General features: G+C 45.2%; 1 protein-coding gene across 1 annotated transcript in view; it reads left to right on the top strand.

Annotated features, from left to right (window-relative positions):
• pou6f2 (POU class 6 homeobox 2) overlaps positions 1-22,931 on the top strand; it is an 868,195-nt gene extending 845,264 nt beyond the window's left edge. The window contains exon 10 of the mRNA XM_070874822.1: positions 22,319-22,931. Coding sequence (XP_070730923.1) covers positions 22,319-22,823 — 505 coding nt within the window. The 3' untranslated portion in view covers positions 22,824-22,931. The remainder of the gene's footprint in view (positions 1-22,318) is intronic.
• The last annotated feature ends 324 nt before the right edge of the window (positions 22,932-23,255 follow it).

Genomic DNA, 23,255 nt, shown 5'->3' with positions numbered 1-23,255 from the left:
GCAGAAACTCCTATCTATTCTCATTACAATAGAGTCCCCTATCACTATAGCTCTCCCACTCTTGTTCCCGGCCTTCTGTGCAGCAGAGCCATGGTGCCATGAACCTGGCTGCTGGTGCCTTCCCCTGGTAAGTCATCTCCCCCAACAGTATCCAAAACGGTATACCTGTTTTGGAGGGAGATGACCGCAGAGGACTCCTGCACTACCTTCCTGCTCTTGCCTTGTCTCTTGGTCACCCATTCACTATCTGTCCTAACCCTTAGCTGCGGTGTGACCAACTCACTAAATATGCTATCCACAACATTCTCAGCATCGCGCATGCTCCAGAGTGAGTCCATCCGCAGCTCCAGTGCCATCATGCGGTCTGTCAGGAGCTGCAGCGGGACACACTTCCTGCACACATAGTAGTCAGGGACACTGGAAGTGTCCCTGATTTCCCACATAGCACAGGAGGAGCATGACATGGGTCCGAGCTCTCCTGCCATGACTTAACCCTTAAATTAATTTACTTACTAAAATTTACTTAAACACCAAACAGCTACTTAGTAGTTCGCTGCCAATTAAACCAATCTAAAAGTCGGTCTAAAAGAGAGTTATACTTACCAGATGAACAGCCAACCACTTATCAGCTTGGATGTGACGTCACCTCTCGATTTCGCACCCCTCTATCTTTGTCTGCAGCTGGTTGGGCTGGTCTCTGAGCCTCCGCTTCCTACTCTCGCACTCCTTATCAGCTGCTCTAGTGTCAGCACTGGTAGGAAAAACAAGACAAAACAGCACCTACCACCCGCAATAACCCTTAAAACTCACCCACTTACCCAACTCACGAATGCCACTCTATGCTGCTGCACTCCATGCTCTGTATGAGCTGGCTCTTTTTAAACTGTATCTAGGTCAGATGACTCACTACTGGTCAGTCGTTTACAGAACTGGTTTTAACTAGCTGCTAATTGCCTCCTACTGGAGAGTTGCCTTGTTTTTCTCTGCCTAAACCTGAAAGATTCCCAACTATTTAACTTTTCCCCTTTAAATTAAACTGCTACTTACTTAGAAGCTACTGACAATTGCCACTAACAATTTACTCCAGCCTCCAAATGGTTTAAAGAGAATAACCCTTAAAACTCACCCATCTGTTCACTTTAATGCCCAGAAAACCATAGGCAGTGCCCACTATTTTCTTTTTTGCGGGACTCTTTGTCGCTACCATGATCGCATAAATTTAGCCTTTATGAGTTTAACATAAAGAAAAAAGAAAGACTTGAATTTATATAGCACTTTTCATGACCACTGGACGTCCCAAAGCACTTTACAGCCAATGAAGTTTATTCAATGCAAAACACAAAACTTGTTTTGTGTGAGCCCAGGGTTAGGGCCTATCCTCGGTGAAGCAAACTGAGATTCCCTCCTCAAAGAGTTTGCTTCTGCTCTGCCGCAGGTCAGTTTCTGACTCCAGATCTAGGCTGCATTTACAGAGTAACTACAGCTAAAGCTGCAACCCTTTAAGGATTTAAAATATATAAATCTACTTTAAATCTACAATAAATCTACTATAAGTCTGCCTGTACCTCAGAGAGCAATGGAGTATTCATCAGCACGGTGGTCACAGCAGGTGAATCAATTAACTGGTGACACATTATGCCATGTTCAAACTCTCCTTCCCCAAAGCAAACCCAGCATCTAGAAAGGACAGGATAAGTACATTTATTTTCACTGTGCCAAATGTACTTTAAGTGCAAGGTAAATTTAGCAGAATTGATCCCATGTGTTTAAGTATTACCTGCTCCGTTCAGATCCTGCACAGCCGCCTGCAATTTAGCTCAACATGTGGGATTCATTCGTTATTTTAGCTTCTTGTGGCAGTACTTGCACTTCATAACAGAATGGCCTCTGATCATCTGTCTGCCTGTTAGTATTGTATGCTTGAGATTAGAAAGTCGCCTTGTGTGGAAGTGTGGGGCACTCATATGCCACCACTCTGTGACCGACCTTCCCAACCTGTCCATCCCAACAGCCTTCCCTTTACTATATAGACCATTAAATGGTGCTACGACATCAAACATCCTCCTATCAAATAAAGAGAACCATAGAAAATAGCATATCCTTGGAATAGGAAATGGACCTTTGTCTTTCTCAAATGATCACATTGTTGATTTGGATGAAGAAAACTCTTCAGTCCATTTGATCTAATTACTCCAGAACACCAACCCCATAGCAGCATCTAGTTGTTTCTTAAATGAGTCCAGTGTCCTGATATGGGTCTGGCAAACCCATCTCCAGCTGAAAATTAACTTCTATGAAAAGAAATGGGGGTGAACTTGTTCTATGCCAGTGGTGTGAAACGAGCTGATAGTGAATCAGTCACCCATTCCACACTGCTCATTTTCTTTTCCACTCAAATCAATGGCTGCAATGTAAAGTGGGCTGCCATTTTTGCTATTAGCCCATTTTGCACTATTGGCATAGATCAGTTTCAACCCCACACTTCCCCTTCACAGTGGAGGTTGTTGTGATCTTAAGCCCACCTTCCCACCATATCCCTCAATCCCCTCTTAATCCAGAAGCACATTCACCTAAAAAAGTTTATTGTCCCATTAAACGTCTGTATTACAGTCGAGCAGTGTCAAGGAGCCTGTCCCCTCCCCCTCCCCCACATCAGTCTTGTATTATCTCTGTAAAATCCACCTGCGGTTCACCAATGATTGTGTGAAAAATTCAACGCTGCCTGCACTTCCCGAATGCTAAGTTAATGTTATTAAGTATTTGACGGGCCCCCTAACATGACGTCTAACATTATAGGCCGAGAAATTCGATTGAGCCCAAAACCGGGCGGTGCCACCATGGGCCAAGGTTAACGGCTGCCGGCAAAAAGAGCGCAGGCAGCACCGCCATTTTGGTGTTGCCTGCTGATTTAAATGAGCGGGGCGCAGAAGCTCCCGTGCAGCAGGAGGCCGAAGTTCAGATCTGAAGGATCAGTGCAGCGTTCTCGGGCAGTCACCTTATTAAGAGTTACACCCCCCACCCCAGCTTTCTCCCAATTCCTCAGGCAATACAAATTGCTATTTCCCGTCTTGAAAGAAATGGGAATAGTTGAGAAGTTAAAATTTTCAATAAGAACAAAACAAATCCTCTATAAATCTTAATATTTCTTTGAAGAATGAGAAGTGATTTTATCGAAACATATAAGATAATGAGGGGGCTTGACAAGGTGGATGCAGAGAGGATATTTCCACTCATAGGGGAAACTAAAACTAGGGGGTATAGTCTCAGAATAAGGAGTAGCCCACTTAAAACTGAGATGAGGAGGAATTTCTTCTCTGAGGGTTGTAAATCTGTGGAATTCTCTGCCCCAGAGAGCTGTGGATGCTGGGACATTGAATATATTTAAGGGGGAGATAGACAGCTTTTTGAACTTTCAGTGAATAAAGGGTTATGGGGAGCGGGCAGGGAAGTGGAGCTGAGTCCGTGATCAGATCAGCCATGATCTTATTAAATGGCGGAGCAGGCTCGAGGGCCAAATGGCCTACTCCTGCTCCTATTTCTTATGTTCTTATGTTTAGCGGGTTAATCAGTATTTTCTTGATATAAACTGGATCTTGATGAAAAATTCAAAAGAATTAATTATTTAAGCAAAAATGATCTGGATCATATTGAAGAGTTTTTGCAATAAACAGAGACAATTGAAGTCAGTTATTTGGGTGTAATATATTTAAAAGTAGCAGGGTAAATGTGCATTGTACAGAATGTTTACTGCATAGTTTATAGCTCGGCGCCACTTTCTCCTGGCTCTATGCGCTGTCAACGGCTGCACGTATGGGCATGCTTTGGGGCGGACGGTAAGAGGAGCGGCAATGTCCAGAATCACTGAGGGCTAGAATTTGGTGAAGGCCCCCACCCACCCAAGTGCCGCCCAAAGGACCGCCGATGGCCGCCGAGGTACCTGACGGACCTTGGGCTTGGTCTTCATCAAAAAGGTCCTTCAAAGGTCAGCGAGCAGCAAATGAGGGACTTATGCTGCCAATCTGGGCGGCAGCCGGCCTGAGCTTCCAATCTCGGTGGCAAAGGCGCTTGCTGCCCAAGTGCCGCCGAGGATGGAGTCGGGCCCATGGAGGGTCGAAGAGCTGCAAAGCAAAAGCATTAAAAAAAAAACATCAGAACACCTTCAAAGGACCCCATACAGATAAGTCTCTGTAAAGAAAAACATTTCAAATTGTTTACTCACCTTTTTTTTTTCAGCTCTTCCTACTTACCGTCGGGGACAGATCACCTCCTCACAGCGATCCACCCCCGTTCTGGCGCCGACTTCCGCTCGCACCAATCTGGCATCGCAGCGGGCAGGAGTCCACTTATGTCACTCGGCCATCTGCTGACATCAGCGGGGTGGGTTCCCAGCCAGCTCTCCCCTCCCGCCCGTTCCAGACCAGATCGAAACTGGCACTGGGCGGAAGCCGAGGAGGAATGTCGGCAGCAGTGGGCAGTGAGTGCATCAATTTCGCGCCCCGAGTGTCTGTCAGTTCAACATTGCACGCCGATTGACATCACGCTCCTGGTAATTAAAATGCTGTGGGGAGCGCAGGCAACAGCAGCGCTGCTGACCTGTCCAATATGGCGGCCGCCGCGATCAGCTCCAGAAGTGGGCGGAAGCGAGGTGGCTGCCATCCTTTCTTCAAAACCGGCCTTAACGGCCGTGCTAAAGATTCCCAATTTCTAGACCATTAAGAAAAATTCAAAAAAAATTTTTTTTTTCTAAAGCATCTAATTGCATTTAATTTCAATTAATTTTAAATATGTGAGGTGTTTTATTTATTTATTATGCTGTGTTTCGGTGTTTTAGGAGGGTTTCTCATTGATAGTAATGGGAGCCCGCACAAATAGAGATCCCATTTTTATCAATGAGAATACTACCTAGTGATTGGTGATCCAGGTCCATGTGACTCCAGGTTCTACTTACATACCTCAAAGACAGGTCCCCAGCTAGGCGTCCGACCGGGATCTTTCGTTTCTTCAAGTCCAACAGGTAGATTCGTAGATTTTTTTCGGATTGGAGGCATTCGTACGAAGGAAGCCTCCAACCGCAATTTTCCCCCCATTATCATCTGATTTCAATGATTACAGGGTTGTTTCAGTATTTGACAGTTTACTGAAGCAGTTGGATATGAAAGGATGGTCAATGGTACAGCACACAGTTTGGAAAGAAAAAAAATCAGCTCCAAATGCTTAAAGCAGTTAATGCTTCCATGAGAATAGCAGGAGGACTATCTGCAGTTTACGCTCTACAGAACTTGTCTCTCAGGATTTCTTTCAATTTCAAAAACTCAAAACGCAGTCACTGGCCTGTGCGTACTCCTCTGATATTAAGCACATGTGATAATGAAAATTGGGCACAGTTCTCCAGTTAATGCCTTTTACAGCAAACAACAAAATGCTGAAAATGAACAGCAGATCAGACAGCACCTGAATGAAAAGGATTGATTAACCTTTTTGATCTTAACCATTCATCAAATCAGATGAAAGGACAGACAGCAACAAAAACATTTATTTTAGTTTGGACCGTGTTATCTTGCCCCAATACCTTACGCGGTACACTGAGCTGATGGTTACAACATTTCCCACAATAACCGCCCAGTGGAGTCGATTTTGACTTTTGGGCGACTCTCTGCGCTGGTCGGCTGCCCATTCCAACGGTGAAGACGTCCCGGCCTCATTTAAATTTGGCAAGCCAGCCACCAAACAGGCATGCAGCTCCCTGGATTGCGATCACGAGCAAGGAAAGCTCTGGGGCAGGATGTCCCGGATGGCAGGGATCCCATGGCAGTAGCAGGCCAGATTATATTTGTGGGCCTTAGAGGAGCACCACTGCTGCTCCTCTACTACTCCGCTGGGCACACAACCTTTGGCGGGCCTCTTCGGTTCCATCGCTAATGTTGCCAACTTACCAGGAATTGATGATTAATCTCCTGAACATTACGGTGAGCTACCCGGAGAAATATCATAGGGGCGTTGAAAAAAATGGCATGTTATTTTCTTGTTAACTATGTTTGTTTATTAGTTATAAAAATATTGCAGATGGGACAAAAGGCTGTTTGACCAGGCGAGACAGTTGCAGGCTGGAGGCCATGTGATGGAACCTCCAGGAATTTGTCCAACCAGAGTTGGCAGGCCTATCCATCGGCCACCCAGTTTCGACCTAAAATGGTAATCAGGCTCGAGGGGCCGTATGGCCTACTCCTGCTCCTATTTCTTATGTTCTTATGACGTTCCATATTAAAAGGGGCCTATCACCTGAAACAGGTAAGCCTTTTTCAAAATGGAACCGACCACATCGCTGGTGTTATTGACCCCATTTTGAGGTCGTTGCTACTCTGTTAATGCCAGGTGAAGGCAGTGACAAGCAACTCAAGTCACTTATCTCATCAGGTGATGGGTGGCTAAGCCAGTTGCATTCTAGATATGTTAAAGTCTGCAGCTCTCGGACTTGAGGGAAGAAATGGTTCCATCCCAGGGGAGCGACTGAGATAGGGACAGTAAAGGTTTTGTTGGGGACAAGAGAATCAAAGGCAGAGATGAGGGAGTGGTTGAGCAAATCAACAGCTCAAGAAATATGGCTAAAGGAGGGCCATATTCGAGGCAGTTGGGGGTTTGCAAGAACCCAGAGCAAGAAAGAACAAATTGTCCATATATATCTATAGGAGAAATGAAAATATGTCAAGGAAACCAATTGTGAAAGATGTGCTTTGAAATAAAATGTAATATATTACAATCTTCTGATTCTCTGGCCCTGATTTTAAATCCAGTCAGGTTTTACGTGGGTGGACGCTGGACAAGAAATTGAGGCATGGGCTATTTAACCTTCGGGCCTTATTTAAACCCCCAGCTGATTTAACCCCCGGACTGTGAAAATGGCATGGCTCAGAGTCAGTCCACAGACAACACAAGGTAGTGGGACGGCTTCTACAGCCATCTCATGGGAGTGTTACATTTGGGAAGGAGGGGGAATGTGGGGCAGGGAGGCTTAAGCTTTTCTTGAGGGGCCCAAAGCAGTGTTCCTACTTACCTGTTTAGACCTCTTCTGGTCTCAGCTCCTCTTCCTACTGTCTTCACCTGGCAGGAAAACCACAGCGGCTCCCCCTCTCAGTCCACCAGTTAAAATTGCAGTTGGGTCTAGATGATCGACCGAGACCTGAAATGCATATGTAGAGAAGGGTCCCGCCGGGTTTGGGTGATTGTCCTTGCCGCCTGCACAGTAGAGCAGGTTAAAATCCCAAATGGTGAAATCTTGTCGGCTTTCCGGTGGGTAAGTAAGCTGGGCCAATTTAACAGCCTTCCCCTCATGTTTCTGCCAGGCGCGTAGGGTTAAAATTGCCCGAATGTGCATTGTAAAATTGCTCCCTTTATAATGTCGTTTCCCCTACCTTCGCACCCCTCCTCCTTCCCTCCACTTAGAGCAGGGAAGTCCAAACTGCGCCTGTAGACCACATGAGCCCCCAAATCCTATCAATCTGGCCCTCAGAGACCAGATAACCAAGTCATACTTACACATACCTATTTGCTGGTTTGATTTTTGAATTTTGTGGGCCAGGAGGTTTGGAATGGTTTCTTCTTAGCACTGTTGCCGCGTTGATGGATAAATCTTGATCCAGAACATCGAAATCTCTGCAAATTAATGGGCACCTAGATTCTAATTTTATATGTGGCCATGTGGCTCCATGTTACCTATCTTTAGAGTCTATTAACACCAACAACTTGGGAGCTCATTTCTTAGTGGGGGAAGCCTCTTTGAATAATGTGTGATCATTGTAGAATTGAACAATTGTCTGTAGGAGTAATTTTATCTTTCGCCGATAACCCCATTCGTTAAGCACCCGCCCATAATACACCCTGTCTGTTATACACCCGCCCGTTATATATCCCGTGTGTTATACATCCCGCCCGTTATACACCCTGTCTGTTATACACCCGCCCGTTATATATCCCGCCTGTTATACATCTCGCCCGTTATACACCCCGTCCGTTATACACCCCGCCCATTATACACCCCGCCCGTTATACACCCTACCTGTTATACCACCCGCCCATTATACACCCTGTCCATTATACATCCGCCCGTTATACACCTGCCCATTAAAACACCCTGTCTGTTATACACCCGACCAGTTATACATCCCGCCCGTTATACACTCTGCCCGTTATACACCCTGACCATTATATGCCCACCCATTATACACTCTGGCATGTTATACACCCGCACGTTATACACCTGCCCATTAAAACACCCTGTCCATTTTACACCCATCCATTATACACCCGCCTGTTATACACCCGCCGTTTATACACCCCCCAATTACAAACCCCGCACGTTTCACACCCCGCTCATTATACACACCACCCGTTAAATACCCGCCCGTTATACACCCGCCCGTTATACACCCCATCCGGTATACACCCACCCATTATACACCCGCCCATTATACACCCCGTCCGTTATACACCCGCCCATTATACACCCTGCCCGTTATACACGGCCTCCCATTCTACATCCTGCCTGTTATGCACCCCACTGGTTATACACCCGCCTATTATACACCCGCCCATTGTACACACTGCCTATTATACACCCACCCATTATACATCCATCCGTTATACACCCTGGCATGTTATACACCCACCCGTTATACACCCTGGCATGTTATACATCCGCCCGTTATACACCCCACCCGTTATACACCCTGCCCGTTATACGCCCACCCATTATACACTCTGGCATGTTATACACCCGGCCATTAAAATACCCTGTCCATTTTACACCCACCCATTGTACACCCGCCCGTTATACACCCGCCGTTTATACACCCCCCCATTACAAACCCCGCATGTTTCACACCCCGTTCATTATACACACCACCCGTTAAATACCCGCCCGTTATACACCCACCCATTATACACCCTGCCCGTTATACACGCCCTCCCATTCTACATCCCGCCTGTTATACACCCCACCGGTTATACACCCGCCTATCATACACCCGCCCGTTATGCACACTGCCTATTATACACCCACCCGTTATACACCCATCCATTATACACCCTGGCATGTTATACACCCACCCGTTATACACCCTGGCATGTTATACATCCGTCCGTTATACACCCCGCTCGTTATATACCCACCTGTTATACACCCGCTCGTTATACACCCCGCCTGTTATACACCCTGCCTGTTATACACCCCGCCCGTTCTACACCAGCCCATTATACACACTACCTGTTATACGTACACCGTAATACACGCCGCAGGTTATACACCTTCCACATAATACACTTTGCACCTATACACCTCGCCTGTTATACATCTCACACCTATACACCTCGCCCGTTATACACTTCGCACCTATAGAGCTCACCCGTTATACATGTCAACCATCATACAGCTTGTTCGATTTTCCTTTCCATTTACTTCATCTGTGTTATCGGCGGCCAATCTGATATCGCCTATTTTACATCATTGCCAAAATTACCCACTCTATTTGCTGAGGCATCAAAACAGGACACTTCATGTCTTGTTTGTGATGTTCAAGTAGCTTCTCTCTTTCTTAACTGAGTTGTTTGGTGGATTAAACCGACTAGTCAAAGTAGTGATATTGGCTATTAATGTGAGGCTCACTAGGCTATAGTGCAGAGCCAGTTTTAGTGATTGTACAAAGAACTATGTAGTACTGAAGTCACCTTCGTGCATGAGCAACAATGATATCAAGTGCAGCATCCAGTCATCCCACAAATTGGCACTGATATCAGTGCGGTCACCTTTTAAGAGGGAAATAGCCAAAGGTTCAGACCTTCAGGAATCATCATTTGATAGACTGGCAGATTGCTGAACACTATAAGAGGGAGTCACAGAGCTGATCGCAGGCCATTCCATTCAAAAAAAATGGTTCAGTTCGGCCGCACTGTTCTACTGGGAAATGCTACAGTTTGAAGATCACAATCAAGTAGATAGAATGAGAATTATTCAAAAAAATTCATCGATTTACGCAATACTGTGACTGAACAAGTGCTCTCCACTTCCATGCACCTTCTCATCCAGAAAACAAGTGAATGAGTAGCTGAAGGAAATGCAGATTCTGGAGCTGGAAGTTATATATTGGAAAGTCTGCAAAGTGTGTGTAAGATTAGAATGGATATGAGGGGGCTACCTTATGATGATAGATTGAGTAGACTGGGTCTTTACTCGTTGGAGTTCAGAAGGATGAGAGGTGATCTTATCGAAACATTTAAAATAATGAAAGGGATAGACAAGATAGAGGCAGAGAGGTTGGTTCCACTGGTCGGGGAGACTAGAACTAGGGGGCACAACCTCAAAATACGGGGGAGCCAATTTAAAACCAAGTTGAGAAGGAATTTCTTCTCCCAGAGGGTTGTGAATCTGTGGAATTCTCTGCCCAAGGAAGCAGTTGAGGCTAGCTCATTGAATGTATTCAAATCACAGATAGATAGATTTTTAACCAATAAGGGAATTAAGGGTTATGGGGAGCGGGCGGGTAAGTGGAGCTGAGTCCACGGCCAGATCAGCCATGATCTTGTTGAATGGCGGAGCAGGCTCGAGGGGCTAGATGGCCTACTCCTGTTCCTAATTCTTATGTTCTTATGTTCTTATGGATAGCCAATTTCACACATCTGGGATGTTTTAGAATCAAGCCAACACATGAGATATTTTGCAGTTTACCTACCCTGCCCAGTTAAGCTAAAAAGCAAGTTTGTAAAGAAAAAGACACGGTTCAACTTTAGACCCCTAACAGGGACGATTTTAACCCGCCCAGCATAAACCAGACAGGCAGGCAGATAGAATTGCTCCTGGGAGTCAGCTGCCAACATCCCGTTCTCTTCCTGCAATCTACGATTTTAACCTGCTCTTCTGAGCAGGCAAGAGGGCAGCATTGTGGCCCTGACTGCTACTTTATTCCTGGGCCTGAGCAGAGAAGTGGTTGTGGCTTTCCCACCAGGTTAACTCAGGGGAAAGAGCAGACGGGGCCAGAAGAGACTCAAAGAGGTCAGTGATTTGTTACTATTTTATACTTTCCTTGAGGGGCCAGGAGGAGCAGGAGTGCTTTTCCAGGCCCCACAGGGAAGTTTAGGCCTCCCCTGCTCCAGACTCCTCCCGCTCCCCATCACCACTCATCGCGAGGCCCTCCCAAAACCCCCTCCCCGCGACTTACCTCAGTGCCGTGATGGCCTCCTGCCCCCACCTGCCAGCCAGCTACCACTTCACGATGATTTCAGATGGGAAACTGAACAGAAGCACACAAATTAGGTACGAATGTTAAAATTGCCCGGCCTTGCACTGGCGACGTCAGAGGCAGGGGTTAACATTATCACCTACCCGCCCTGCGTTAAAATCAGGATTACAGTACGCAAGTAGGCTAAGCCCATCACCAACTCTTCAACTGGAACTGTCTACACTAATCTCATTAGCCTGCTCTTTCTCTGTATCCTTATATATTCTTCCTTTTCAAATACTTATTCAATTCATTTTTAAATGTCATTACAGTCTCTGCCTCAATCATGGAATCATAGAATCGTACAGCATATAAGGAGGCTGCTCGGTCCATCGTGCCTGTGCCAGCTTTTTGAAAGAGTTATCAAATTAGTCCCACATCCTCACTCTTTCTCCATTGTCCTGCATGTTTTTCCTTTTCAAGTATACATTCAATTCTCTTTTGAAGCATCATTTGTGGTTAAGCATTCTTTGTTCCTATAACTCCCCTACGTGAAAAAATGTCTGCATTTCCGCCTTCGTTCTTCCAGTGATAATGCTCAGAATCTGCTTCTTTTCACTTTGTAAAACATAAGGTAAAGTTGCTGCTGTGCTGAAACTGTACACACTCACATCAACAATGTCAGAGTTGCAGAATTATACACATTGAAAATGGTCCATCCATCTCATTCATTAAGATCAACAAGCCTCAAGTATTACAGCACAGAAGGAGGTCATTCAGCCCATTGTACCTGTGCCCACTCTTGCCAGAGCAAGCTAAAAACAATCCCACTGCCCTGCTCTTTCCCCATAATCCTGTATTTTCCTCTGCTTCAAATATTTATCCATTTTTCCCTGAAAAAATGCAACCGTTTCTGCCTCAACCATTCCCTGTGGCAGCTCTCTTAAACTCATTAATTTCTCTTCACCTCTCTCCTCACTCTTAGTGACAATTTTAAATTGCTGACCCCTTTTCTCTGACTCCCCAACCAGAGGAAAAGGCCATTCCCTATTCACGCCATCAGAACCCTTCATAATTTTAGAACTAGGAAAGGGCAAGACCATGGAGGGACTTGAAAGCAAGGATGAGAATTTTAAAATCAAGGCCTTGGTGGCCCAGGAGACAATGTAGGTCAGCAAGCACAGAGGTGGTGGGTAAATGGAACTTGGTACAAATTAGCATTCAGGCAGCAGAGTTTACATTAGATTTCACAGAGGGAACCAGAGAGAATCTCATCTCTCAGACCTATGACAGATGCCAAACTGCATAGTTCAGAGGGTTAAATTATGAGGACAGCTTGCATAAACTTGTTTTGTATTCCCTCGAGTATAGAAGATTAAGGGATGATCTATTTGAGATGTTTAAGATGATTAAAGGATATGATGTAGTAGATAGAGAGAAACTATTTCCTTTGGTGAGGGAGTCCAAAATAAAAACAGCAACTTGTATTTATATAGCACCTTTAACACAGTGAAATGTCCCAAGGTGCTTCACAGGAGTAATATGTGATAAAAATTTGACACAACTGCATAAGTAGAAATTAGCACAGGAGAGGTTTCGGCAGGGAATTCCAGAGCTTGGCGCCTAGGCAGCAGAAAACACGACAACCAATGGTTGAGCGTTTATAATCAGGAGGGCAGATTTAGAGGAGCCCAAACATCTCGGAAGGTTGTTGAGCTGGAGGCAATTACAGAGATAGGGAGGGGCGATAGGATAGGGAGGCCATTTGAAAATAAGGATGAGAATTTTAAAATTGAGGCGTGGCTTAACCGGCAGCTAATGTAGGTCAGCGAGCATCGGGGCTTGTGCGGGGCTTGGTGTGAGTTAGGATATGGGCAGCCGAGTTTTGAATCACCTCTAGTTTACATAGGTGGAATAACCTTAAAATTAGACCTTAGCTGTTCAGGGCTGATGTCAGGAAGCACTTCTTCACACAGAGGGTAGTGAAAATCTGGTACTCTCTCACTCAAAAAGCTGTTGAGGCAGGGCCAATTGAAAATTTCAAAACTGACATTGATAGATTTTGGTTAGGCAAGTATATTAAGGGATATGGAACTAAGGTGGGGAAAGGAGTTAAGGTACAGATCAGCTGTGTTGTAATTGAAGGGCGGAGCAGATTTGAGGGGATGAATGGCCTACTCCTGTTCCTATGTTTTTTTTTAATTCATTCCTGGGATGTGAGCATCACTGGCAAGGCCAACATTTATTGCCCATCCCTAATTGCGTGTGAGAAGGTGGTGGTGAGCTGCCTTCTTGAACCGCTGCAGTCCATGTGGTGAAGGTACTCCCACAATGCTGTTAGGGAGCGGGTTCCAGGATTTTGACCCAGCATTGATGAAGGAATGGCGATATACTTCCAAGTCAGGATGGTGTGTGACTTGAAGGGGAACGGAGGTGATGGTGTTCCCATGCTCCTGCTGTCCTTGTCCTTCTAGGTGGTAGAGGATGTGGGTTTAGGAGCTGTCGAAGAAACCTTAGCGAGTTGTTGCAGTGGATCCTGTAGATGGTACACACTGCAGCCACGCTGCGCTGGTGGTGGAGGGAGTTAATGTTTAAGGTGACGGATGGGGTGCCAATCAAGTGGGCTGCTTTGTCCTGGATGGTGTCGAGCTTTTTGAGTGTTGTTAGAGCTGCACTCATCCAGGCAAGTGGAGAGTATTCCATCACACTCCTGACTTGTGCCATATAGATGGGAGAAAGGCTTTGGGGACATAGGAACATAGAAATAGGAGTAGGCCATTGAGCCTCTCAAGCCAGTTCCGCCATTCAATGAGATCGTGGCTGATTTGCGACCTAGGAGTCAGGAGGTGAGTCATTCGCTACAGAATACCCAGCCTCTGACTTGCTCTTGTGGCCATAGTATTTATGTGGCTGGTTCAGTTAAGTTTCTGGTCAATGGTGACCCCCTGGAAGTTGATGGTGGGGGATTCGATGCAGGTCATGCTGTTGAATATCAAGGGACAGTGGTTAGACTCTCTCTTGTTGGAGATGGTCATTGCCTGGCATTTGTGTGACGTGAATGTTACTTGCCACTTATCAGCCCAAGCCTGAATGTCATCCAGGTCTTGCTGTATGCGGGCACAGGCTGCTTCATTCTGAGGAGTTGAGAGTGGAACTGAACACTGCGCAACCATCAATGAATTTCCCCACCTCTGACTTTATGATGGAGGGAAGGTCATTGATGAAACAGCTGAAGATGATTGGGCCTAGGATACTGCCCTGAGGAACTCCTGCAGCGATGTCCTGGGGCTGAGATGATTGGCCTCCAACAACCACAGCCATCTTCCTTTGTGCTAGGTATGATTCCAGCCAGGGGAGACTTTTCCCCTTGATTCCTATTGACTTCAATTTTACTCGGGCTCCTTGATGCCACACCCGGTCAAATGCTGCTTTGATGTCAAGGGCAGTCACTCTCACCTCACCTCTGGAATTCAGCTCTTTTGTCCATGTTTAGACCAAGGCTGTAATGAGGTCAGGAGCTGAGTGGGCCTGGTGGAACTCAAACTGCGCATTGCTGAGCAGGTTATTGGTGAGGAAGTGCCGCTTGATAGCACTGTCGACGACACCTTCCATCACTTTCCCGATGATTGAGAGTAGACTGATGGGCGATAATTGGCCGGATTGGATTTGTCCTGCTTTTTGTGGACAGGACATACCTGGGCAATTTTCCACATTGTCGGATCGATGCCAGTGTTGTAGCTGTACTGGAACAGCTTGGCTAGAGGCGCTGCTAAATCTGGAGCACAAGTCTTCAGCACAACAGCCGGGATGTTGTCGGGCCCATAGCCTTTGCTGCATCCAGTGCAGTAAACCGCTTCTTGATATCACGTGGAGTGAATCAAATTGGCTTCTGTGATGGTGGGGACCTCGGGAGGAGGCTAAGATGGATCATCCACTCGACACTTGTCTTTTGCTTTCACGTGCTGGGCTCAGCCATCATTGAGGATGGGGATGTTCATGGGGCCTCCTCCTCACGTTAGTTGTTTAATTGTTCACCACCATTCATGACTGGATGTGACAGGACTGCACGCCTTCGATCTGATCCGTTGGTTGTGGGAATGCTCAACTCTGCTTATAGCATGCTGTGATGCTGTTTAGCATGTATGTAGACCTGTGTTGTCACCCAGCTTCTGTACCTCCTGTGCTTTCTCCATCCACCACCTGTTCTTTAGGTCCCGGGTTTTTTGTTGGACCTCAACCTCAAGCCGTCTGTAATGCTGCCTTGCTTCTCCCGAGTTGTGTTGTTGTTTAAGGCTCAGAAATGCCCTGCGCTTGCGATCTATTAGCTCTTGGATCTCCTGGTCATTCTCATCAAACCAATCCTGGTGTTTCCTGGTTGAGTGACCGAGCGTCTCTTTGCAGGCACTGGTTATGGAGGGTAGACCAAGCACTGTGGGCAGACAAAAGTCCTCCACCAGCTTGTCCTCGCCGCACAGCACTGCCCCCAGTCATCAAGATCCAAGGCATGGCCCTGGACAATGTGGACTATTTCCCATACCTCTGGAGCCTCTTATCAAAAAGAGCAGACATTGACGATGAGATTCAACACCACCTCCAGTGCTCCAGTGCAGCCTTCGGCCGCCTGAGGAAAAGAGTGTTTGAAGATCAGGCCCTCAAAACTGTCACCAAGCTCATGGTCTACAGGGCTGCAGTAATATCTGCCCTCCTGTATGACTCAGAGACATGGACCATGTACAGCAGACAACTCAAGTTGCTGGAGAAATACCACCAACGATGTCTCCACAAGATCCCACAAATCCCCTGGGAGGACAGACGCACCAACTTTAGCGTTCTCGACCAGGCCAACATCCCCAGCATTGAAGCACTGACCACACTTGATCAGCTCCGCTGGGCAGGCCACATTGTTCGCATGCCGGACACAAGACTCCCAAAGCAAGCGCTCTACTCGGAACTCTCTCACGGCAAACGAGCCAAAGGTGGACAGAGGAAATGTTACAAGGACACCCTCAAAGCCTCCCTGATAAAGTGCAACATCCCCACTGATACAAAGATCGCCCTAAGTGGAGGAAGTGCATCTGGGAAGGCGCTGAGCTCCTCGAGTCTCATCGCTGAGAGCATACAGAAATCAAGCGCAGGCAGCGGAAAGAGCGTGCGGCAAACCAGTCCCACACACCCTTTCCCTCAACAACTATCTGTCCCACCTGTAACGGGGACTGTGGTTCTCATATTGGACTGTTCAGCCACCTAAGGATTCATTTTTAGAGTGGAAGCAAGCCTTCCTCGATTCCGAGGGACTGCCTATAATGAGACCTGTGTTGTAGCTTCACCAGGTGACACCTCATGGTGCTGTTCCTGGCATGCTCTTCTGCACTCTTCATTGAACCAGGGTTGGTCGCCTGGCTTGATGTTAATGGTAGAATGAGGGATATGCTGTGCCATGAGTTTACAGATTGTGGTGGAATACAATTCTGCTGCGGCTGATGGTTCAGAGCTCCTCATGGATGTCCAGTTTTGAGCTGCTAGATCGGTTCTGAATCTGTCCCATTTAGCACGGTGGTTGTCCCACACAACACGACAGTGGGCGCCCTCAGTGTGAAGACAGGACTTCGTCTCCACAAGAACTGTGCCTTGGTTATTGCTACCAATACTGTCATGGACAGATGCATCTTCAACAGGTAGACTGGTGAGGAGGAGGTCATGTAGGTTTTTCCCTCATTGAGGTTCTCTCCCCAACTGCCGCAGGCCCAGTCTGGTACCTATGCCCTTCAGTTCGGTCAGTAGTAGTGCTACCGAGCCACTCTTGGTGATGGACATTGAAGTCCTCCACCCAGAGTGTGTTCTTTGCCCTGTTCATATGGTTTGAATGGCAGCCTGTTGAACATAAAAGATAGAATGTACCAATTTTGCTTTGTGTGCAATTTCTAAAATAAGTCACTGCTTTTTCAAAACGAACAATGAAATCCTAGGACAAGAGATGAAAGCAAGAATGGTGCAAAAGGCACCTGATAGAAATTATTTTCTTTAATATTCTGACTGAAATTTATAGAACTGAATTTGATATGCATTTTGACGTTAGAAGGCAGATATTCTGTTATCAGAAAAGCATTTTATATAAAGCCAAGAATTAAAATGAAACGTTCCTCAGCCACAGGATTGTCTTCTCTTAAGGTGCAGAGGACTAAATCTTATACAGCAGGGCCAATTTTGTCAGGTGGGGCAGCTGGTTTGGAGCCTCATTAAACAGGAGCACTGTTCGCTGTATAAGCCCTATTGCATTATAGGCCCATCTCTGACCTAAGCTCCATTATTATGCTCCAGAGACTTGAGCACTTCATCCACGCTAATACATCAGTGCAGTAGTAAGGGACTGCTGCACTGTCTGAGGTGCCGTCTTTCAGATAAGACATGAAACCGAGACCCGTCTGCCCTGTCAGGTGGCTGTTAAAGATCTTAGGGTACTATTCGAAGAGCAGGGGAGTTCTCCCGATGTCCTGGCCAATATTTATCCTTCAACCAACATCTAAAACAGATTATCAGGTCATTATCTCATTGCTGTTTGTGGGACCTTGCTATGCGCAAATTGGCTGTTTCCTACATTACAACAGTGACTACACTTTAAAAAAGTACTTCATTGGTGTAAAACACTTAGGGATGTCCTGAGGTTGTGAAAGATGCTTTATAAATGCAAGTTCTTGCTTTTACATCTAACGAGGCTCCGCAGTCGGAGCAAAGATTCGCAAAGTTTACCTTCATGAGTCTGCAATCCTTATGGTGCACCAAAGAGCAAATGAGGTATTTTTGACATAAATCAAGAGATGTTCTCAATAAGTATCCACAGTAATGTCCTTCCCCTATGCAAGTCTAAACTAGATGAAACATTAATTTCATTTAGTTATTCACTTTCTTGTGGGCACATTTGTAAACGGCTGTTTACATGGATAAACTATCCTTTGTTTCAATCTGAGCAAATTGCTACCAGAAGTGAGCAAATTACATGGACTTTGTGGAGATTGGAGAAACCTTCTTAATAAACCTACTCGGGAACTCTCTTTACATCCTTTGTATGATGGATAAAGCTGACGTGTCCAGTTTTTTGTTGTTGAAATCATTGATAAACTATATCTGGAACATTGGATGAGAAAAAAATAACAATGTTCATGATTGTGAGGATGCACTAGTTTTGTTCACTAATTCCAAGTGTAGAAGTGATTTAAGAACTTTCCTCGGCTCAAAAATAAACTCGTTTTAATGAGACCTGCATTCTGATTTTATCTACAATTATTATTACAGTGGAGTTCACTTTAAAGTGTCGCTTGCTGTACTGTTGTTCACCTTGTAATTCTATTTCCATTTTAAACGTGCAGTGGCTCCTCCAAACAAACTCTCTGATTCTAATCCGCCCATTAGATCAAAACTTTCCCCAGTACAGCTGTAATACAGCCGGTAGCCACAGTTCAATTCTATCATGTAAAGCAAAAGATAAACACTCGATAAAAAGGTCTATTTTGCCGGACCTTACCAGTTTATAAATTGTTTTGAGTGTATGTTTGGCGACAGAATTAAATGTGGTCATTTTTTTAGGTTTACGGTTGATATTTAATGGAATTTTTAAAAATGAAACAGCATTGCTTTAAATCATACAGATATGTTTAGTCTAGAATTGAAAATCTTCTGTTCCACTCTTACTACTGTATTAATACAATTAATTTATTTTAAAGTTTCATTAATATTCTATTTTGCTGAATCTATAGTATTTTAATTTGAGAATCCAAAACCTTATAGAAGGTGATCAAATCTGTTCTGCATATGCCAGTAAAAGGGCCTTTAAAAGCAGAGCCTCTCACGCAGTGTGACATCCTTTTACAATAGAAACATAGAAATTTACAGCGCAGAAGGAGGCCATTCCGGCCCATCGTGTCGGCACTGGCCGACAAAGAGCCACACGGCCCTTGGTCAGCAGCCTTAAAGGTTACATATAAACCTATGAACAATGACGGAAAGGCAAAGAGCACCCAGCCCAACCAACCTGCCTCACCACAACTGCGACATCCCTTATACTAAAACATTTTATGCTCCACCCCAACCAGAACCATGTGATTTCCTGGGAGAGGCAAAAAGCAGATAAAAACCCAGGCCACTTTAGGGAGAAAAATCTGGGAAAATTCCTCTCCGACACATCCAGGTGATTGAAACTATTCCAGGAGATCACCCTGGCCGTATTCTATTCCCTGAAGTACTTACCATTATATTTGCTTCGTCCAACAAAAGGTCATCCAGTCGAATCCCAATTACCAGCTCTAGATCCGTAACCCTGCAGGTTGCTGCAATTTAAGTGCCCATCCAACCATCTCTTAAAAGTGGTGAGGGTTTCTGCATCCACCATTCTTCCAGGCAGCGAGTTCCAGATCCCCACAACCCTCTGCATAAAGAAGTCCCCCTCAAATCCCCTCTAAACCTTCCACCAACCACCTTAAAACTATGCCCCCTTGTAATATACCCCTCCACCAATGGAAATAGACCCTTGCTATCTACTATGTCCAGGCCCCTCAATATTTTGTACACCTCAGTGAGGTCTCATCTCAACCTCCTCTGTTCCAATGAGAACAAACCCAGCCTATCCAATCTGTCTTCATAACTAAGATTCTCCATTCCAGGCAGCAGCCTAGTAAATCTCCTCTGCACCTTCTCTAGTGTAGTCACGTCCTTCCAATAATACGCCGACCAGAACTGCATGCAATACTCCAGCTGTGGCCTAACCAAAGTATTATACAATTTAAGCATAACCTCCCTGCTCTTATAGTCTATGCCTCAGCCAATAAAGGCAAGCATTCCGTATGCCTTCTTAACCACCTTATCCACCTGGCCTGCTACTTTCAGGGATCTGTGGACAAGCACGCCAAGGTTCCTTTGCTCATCTACACTATTAAGTGGCCTACCACTTAATGTGTATACCCTTTCCTTATTAGCCCTCCCAAAGTGCATCACCTCACACTTCCTTGAATTAAATTCCATTTGCCACTGCTCTGCCCACCTGACCAGTAGATTGATATCCTCCTGCAGTCCATAACTTTCCTCTTCATTATTAACTACACAGCCAATTTTAGTGTCGTCTGCAAACTTCTTAATCATACTCCCTATATTCAAATCTTAATCGTTGATATATAACACAAAAAGCAAGGGTCCCAGTACTGAGCCCTGCGGAACCCCACTGGAAACATCCTTCCAGTCACAAAAACATCCATCAATCATTACCCTTTGCTTCCTACCTCCAAGCCAATTTTGGATCCAACTTGACACTTTGCCCTGTATTCCATGGGCTTTAACTTCATGACCAGTCTACCATGTGGGACTTTATCAAAAACTTTGCTAAAGTCCATATATACTACATCGTATGCACTACCCTAATCGACCCTCTTGGTTACCTCCTCAAAAAATTCAATCAGGTTAGTCAGACACAATCTTCCCTTAACAAATCCGTGCTGACTGTCCCTAATTAATCCTTGCCTTTCCAAATGCAGATTTATCCTGTCTTTCAGGATTTTTTCCAATAATTTTCCCATAACTGAGGTTAGGCTGACATGCCTGTAATTACTCGGCCTATCCCTTTCTCCCTTCTTGAACAAGGGTACTACATTAGCAGTCCTCCAAACCTCTGGCACCATGCCCAGATCCAAAGAGGACTGGAAAATGATGGTCAAGGCCTCTGTTATTTCCTCTTTCACTTCGCTCAACAGCCTGGGATGCATTTCATCTGGGCCTGGGGACTTATCTACTTTCAAAGGTGCTAAAACCCTTAATACTTCCTCTCACTATATTTATTTCATCTAGAATATCACACTCTTCCTTTCCTTTGTGAAAACAGATGCAAAGTATTCGTTAAGAACCCTCCCAACATCTTCCGCCTCCACACAAAGATTACCCTCATGGTCTCTAATAGGCCCTACCCTTTCTTTAGTTACTCTCTTACTCTTAATATATTTAAAGAACATCTTAGGGTTTTCCTTAATTTTACTGGCCAAGAATTTCTCGTGCTCTCTCTTAGCATTCCTAATATCCTTTTTTAATTTTGCCTCTTAATTTTTTATATTCCTCTAAAAATTCTATAGTATTTAGCCATTGATATGATATAAACGTCCTTTTTTTTGCTTAATCCTCCCCTGTAAGTCCCTAGACATCCAAGGGGCTCTAGAATTATTTTTCCTAGCCTTTTCTTTTAAGGGCACATGTTTGGCCTGAGCCTTCCGGATCTCCTCCTTAAATGCCTCCCACTGTTCCGACACTGAGTTACCTACAAGTAGTTGTTTCCAGTCCACCATGGCCAAATCACTCCTTAACTTTGCAAAATTAGCTTTTCCCCAATTCGGAACTTTTATTCCAGGCCTATTCTTGTCCTTATCCATAACCAACTTGAATCTGACTGAATTATGGTCACTGGCACCCAAGTGCTTTCCCATTAATACCCCTTCAACCTGCCCAGCTTAATTCCCCAAAACTAAATCCAAGACCTCACCTCCAAGAGCTGGTCGAATAGCTGCTGCCACTGTCTACATCCCGAAAGTTTGGTTGTGCTGTGAGCTGGGAACCGTGCTGCTCCCAGCACAGTTCCCTCTTTCTGCTCCAATTCTGATTGCTATTGGTGGAATCCTAGGGCCTGTACAGTGTCTAGAGAATCAATTGAGTTGGCGGCCCATTGCCCTCAGCAGGCCCCTTCCCACCAAAATGGGTAATTTGAAGCAAAATGTTTTGTTCTGCTTTTTTTGTCCGAGTGTTTTTTTTTCTTCAAATTAAAATAAGACATAGTGCCATTTGCTGTGTGACTAACACCTTCTGTGGATAATGTAGACACATTGTTAACTGGAAGAATTTGGTAAATGCTTATGTTTATGCCAATTTTGGAATTAGAATATTGATAATTGTTATAGAGATGTAAAGCTGATATAAGTTATATGTGAATTGATGAAATTATACTTTTAAGATTAACTTTTACTGGCAAATGGTCTTCCTGTAACGTCGCAGGGCCAATTCTAAGTGTCTCTGCCGGTTAATCAATCAGTAGGATCCCACCCTGGCAGAGCATCAGAGTAAGACTCTTCTTTCTCAACTTTCCTCAGACACACCATCCTGAGAAGCCACTTTTTCCTACCACAGGATGCCCAAGAGAGCTCTATAGCTAGCAGTCTGACAGCCAAACTGAACCCTGGCCTTTTGTATCCTGCCAGGTTCGAAAAGCTGGACATCACCCCTAAAAGTGCCCAGAAGATTAAGCCCGTTCTTGAGCGGTGGATGGCTGAGGCTGAGGCCCGCCACCGAGCAGGAATGCAGAATCTAACTGAATTTATCGGCAGTGAACCCTCCAAAAAGCGCAAGCGGCGGACGTCTTTCACCCCCCAGGCCCTGGAGATCTTAAATGCCCACTTTGAAAAGAATACGCACCCATCAGGGCAGGAAATGACGGAAATTGCCGAGAAACTGAACTACGATCGGGAGGTGGTTAGAGTTTGGTTCTGCAACAAGAGACAAGCACTGAAAAACACAGTTAAACGCTTAAAACAACCCGAGCCCTCGACAGGGCTGGCCATGGAACCGCTCACAGACTCTTTTGAAGAAGGCTCTTAAAAACAAAAAGTTGTGAAGCAAACGTCTTTGGAAAAGTCCTTGCGCATCTCCTGCGAGTAAAAGACTGCAAACTGCTGTGTTGACACATTTCCAGACGGCCCGTTAAGTTTACTATTGAGAAAAGCAACACAACACATTATTGTGCGGTAGCATTAGTTTTAACAAAGAAACAACACCCAGTCTTTTAGCAGACTGAAACTGAACCAAATAGACATTTCTTGTACTGTAAAATATGTGAAAATATTTGACTGAAAAAAACACCTTTCATGAGTTACAGAGAGCTCTGTATTTCACACAAGAACAACATCTGAAGTAGTGCCTGTCATTGTCAGGTACCAAGTGGTGCATTAATACTAATCTGTTAACCAAAGTCAGAAACAAATAGCACCAAAATCAAGTTGTTAGCCTACTGTTTTTGAGTGTATATTGTGT

The sequence above is a fragment of the Pristiophorus japonicus genome, chromosome 1, assembly GCF_044704955.1.
Source record: "Pristiophorus japonicus isolate sPriJap1 chromosome 1, sPriJap1.hap1, whole genome shotgun sequence".
Classification (NCBI taxonomy): domain Eukaryota; kingdom Metazoa; phylum Chordata; class Chondrichthyes; family Pristiophoridae; genus Pristiophorus; species Pristiophorus japonicus.
This window is presented reverse-complemented; position numbering and strand designations above follow the sequence as displayed.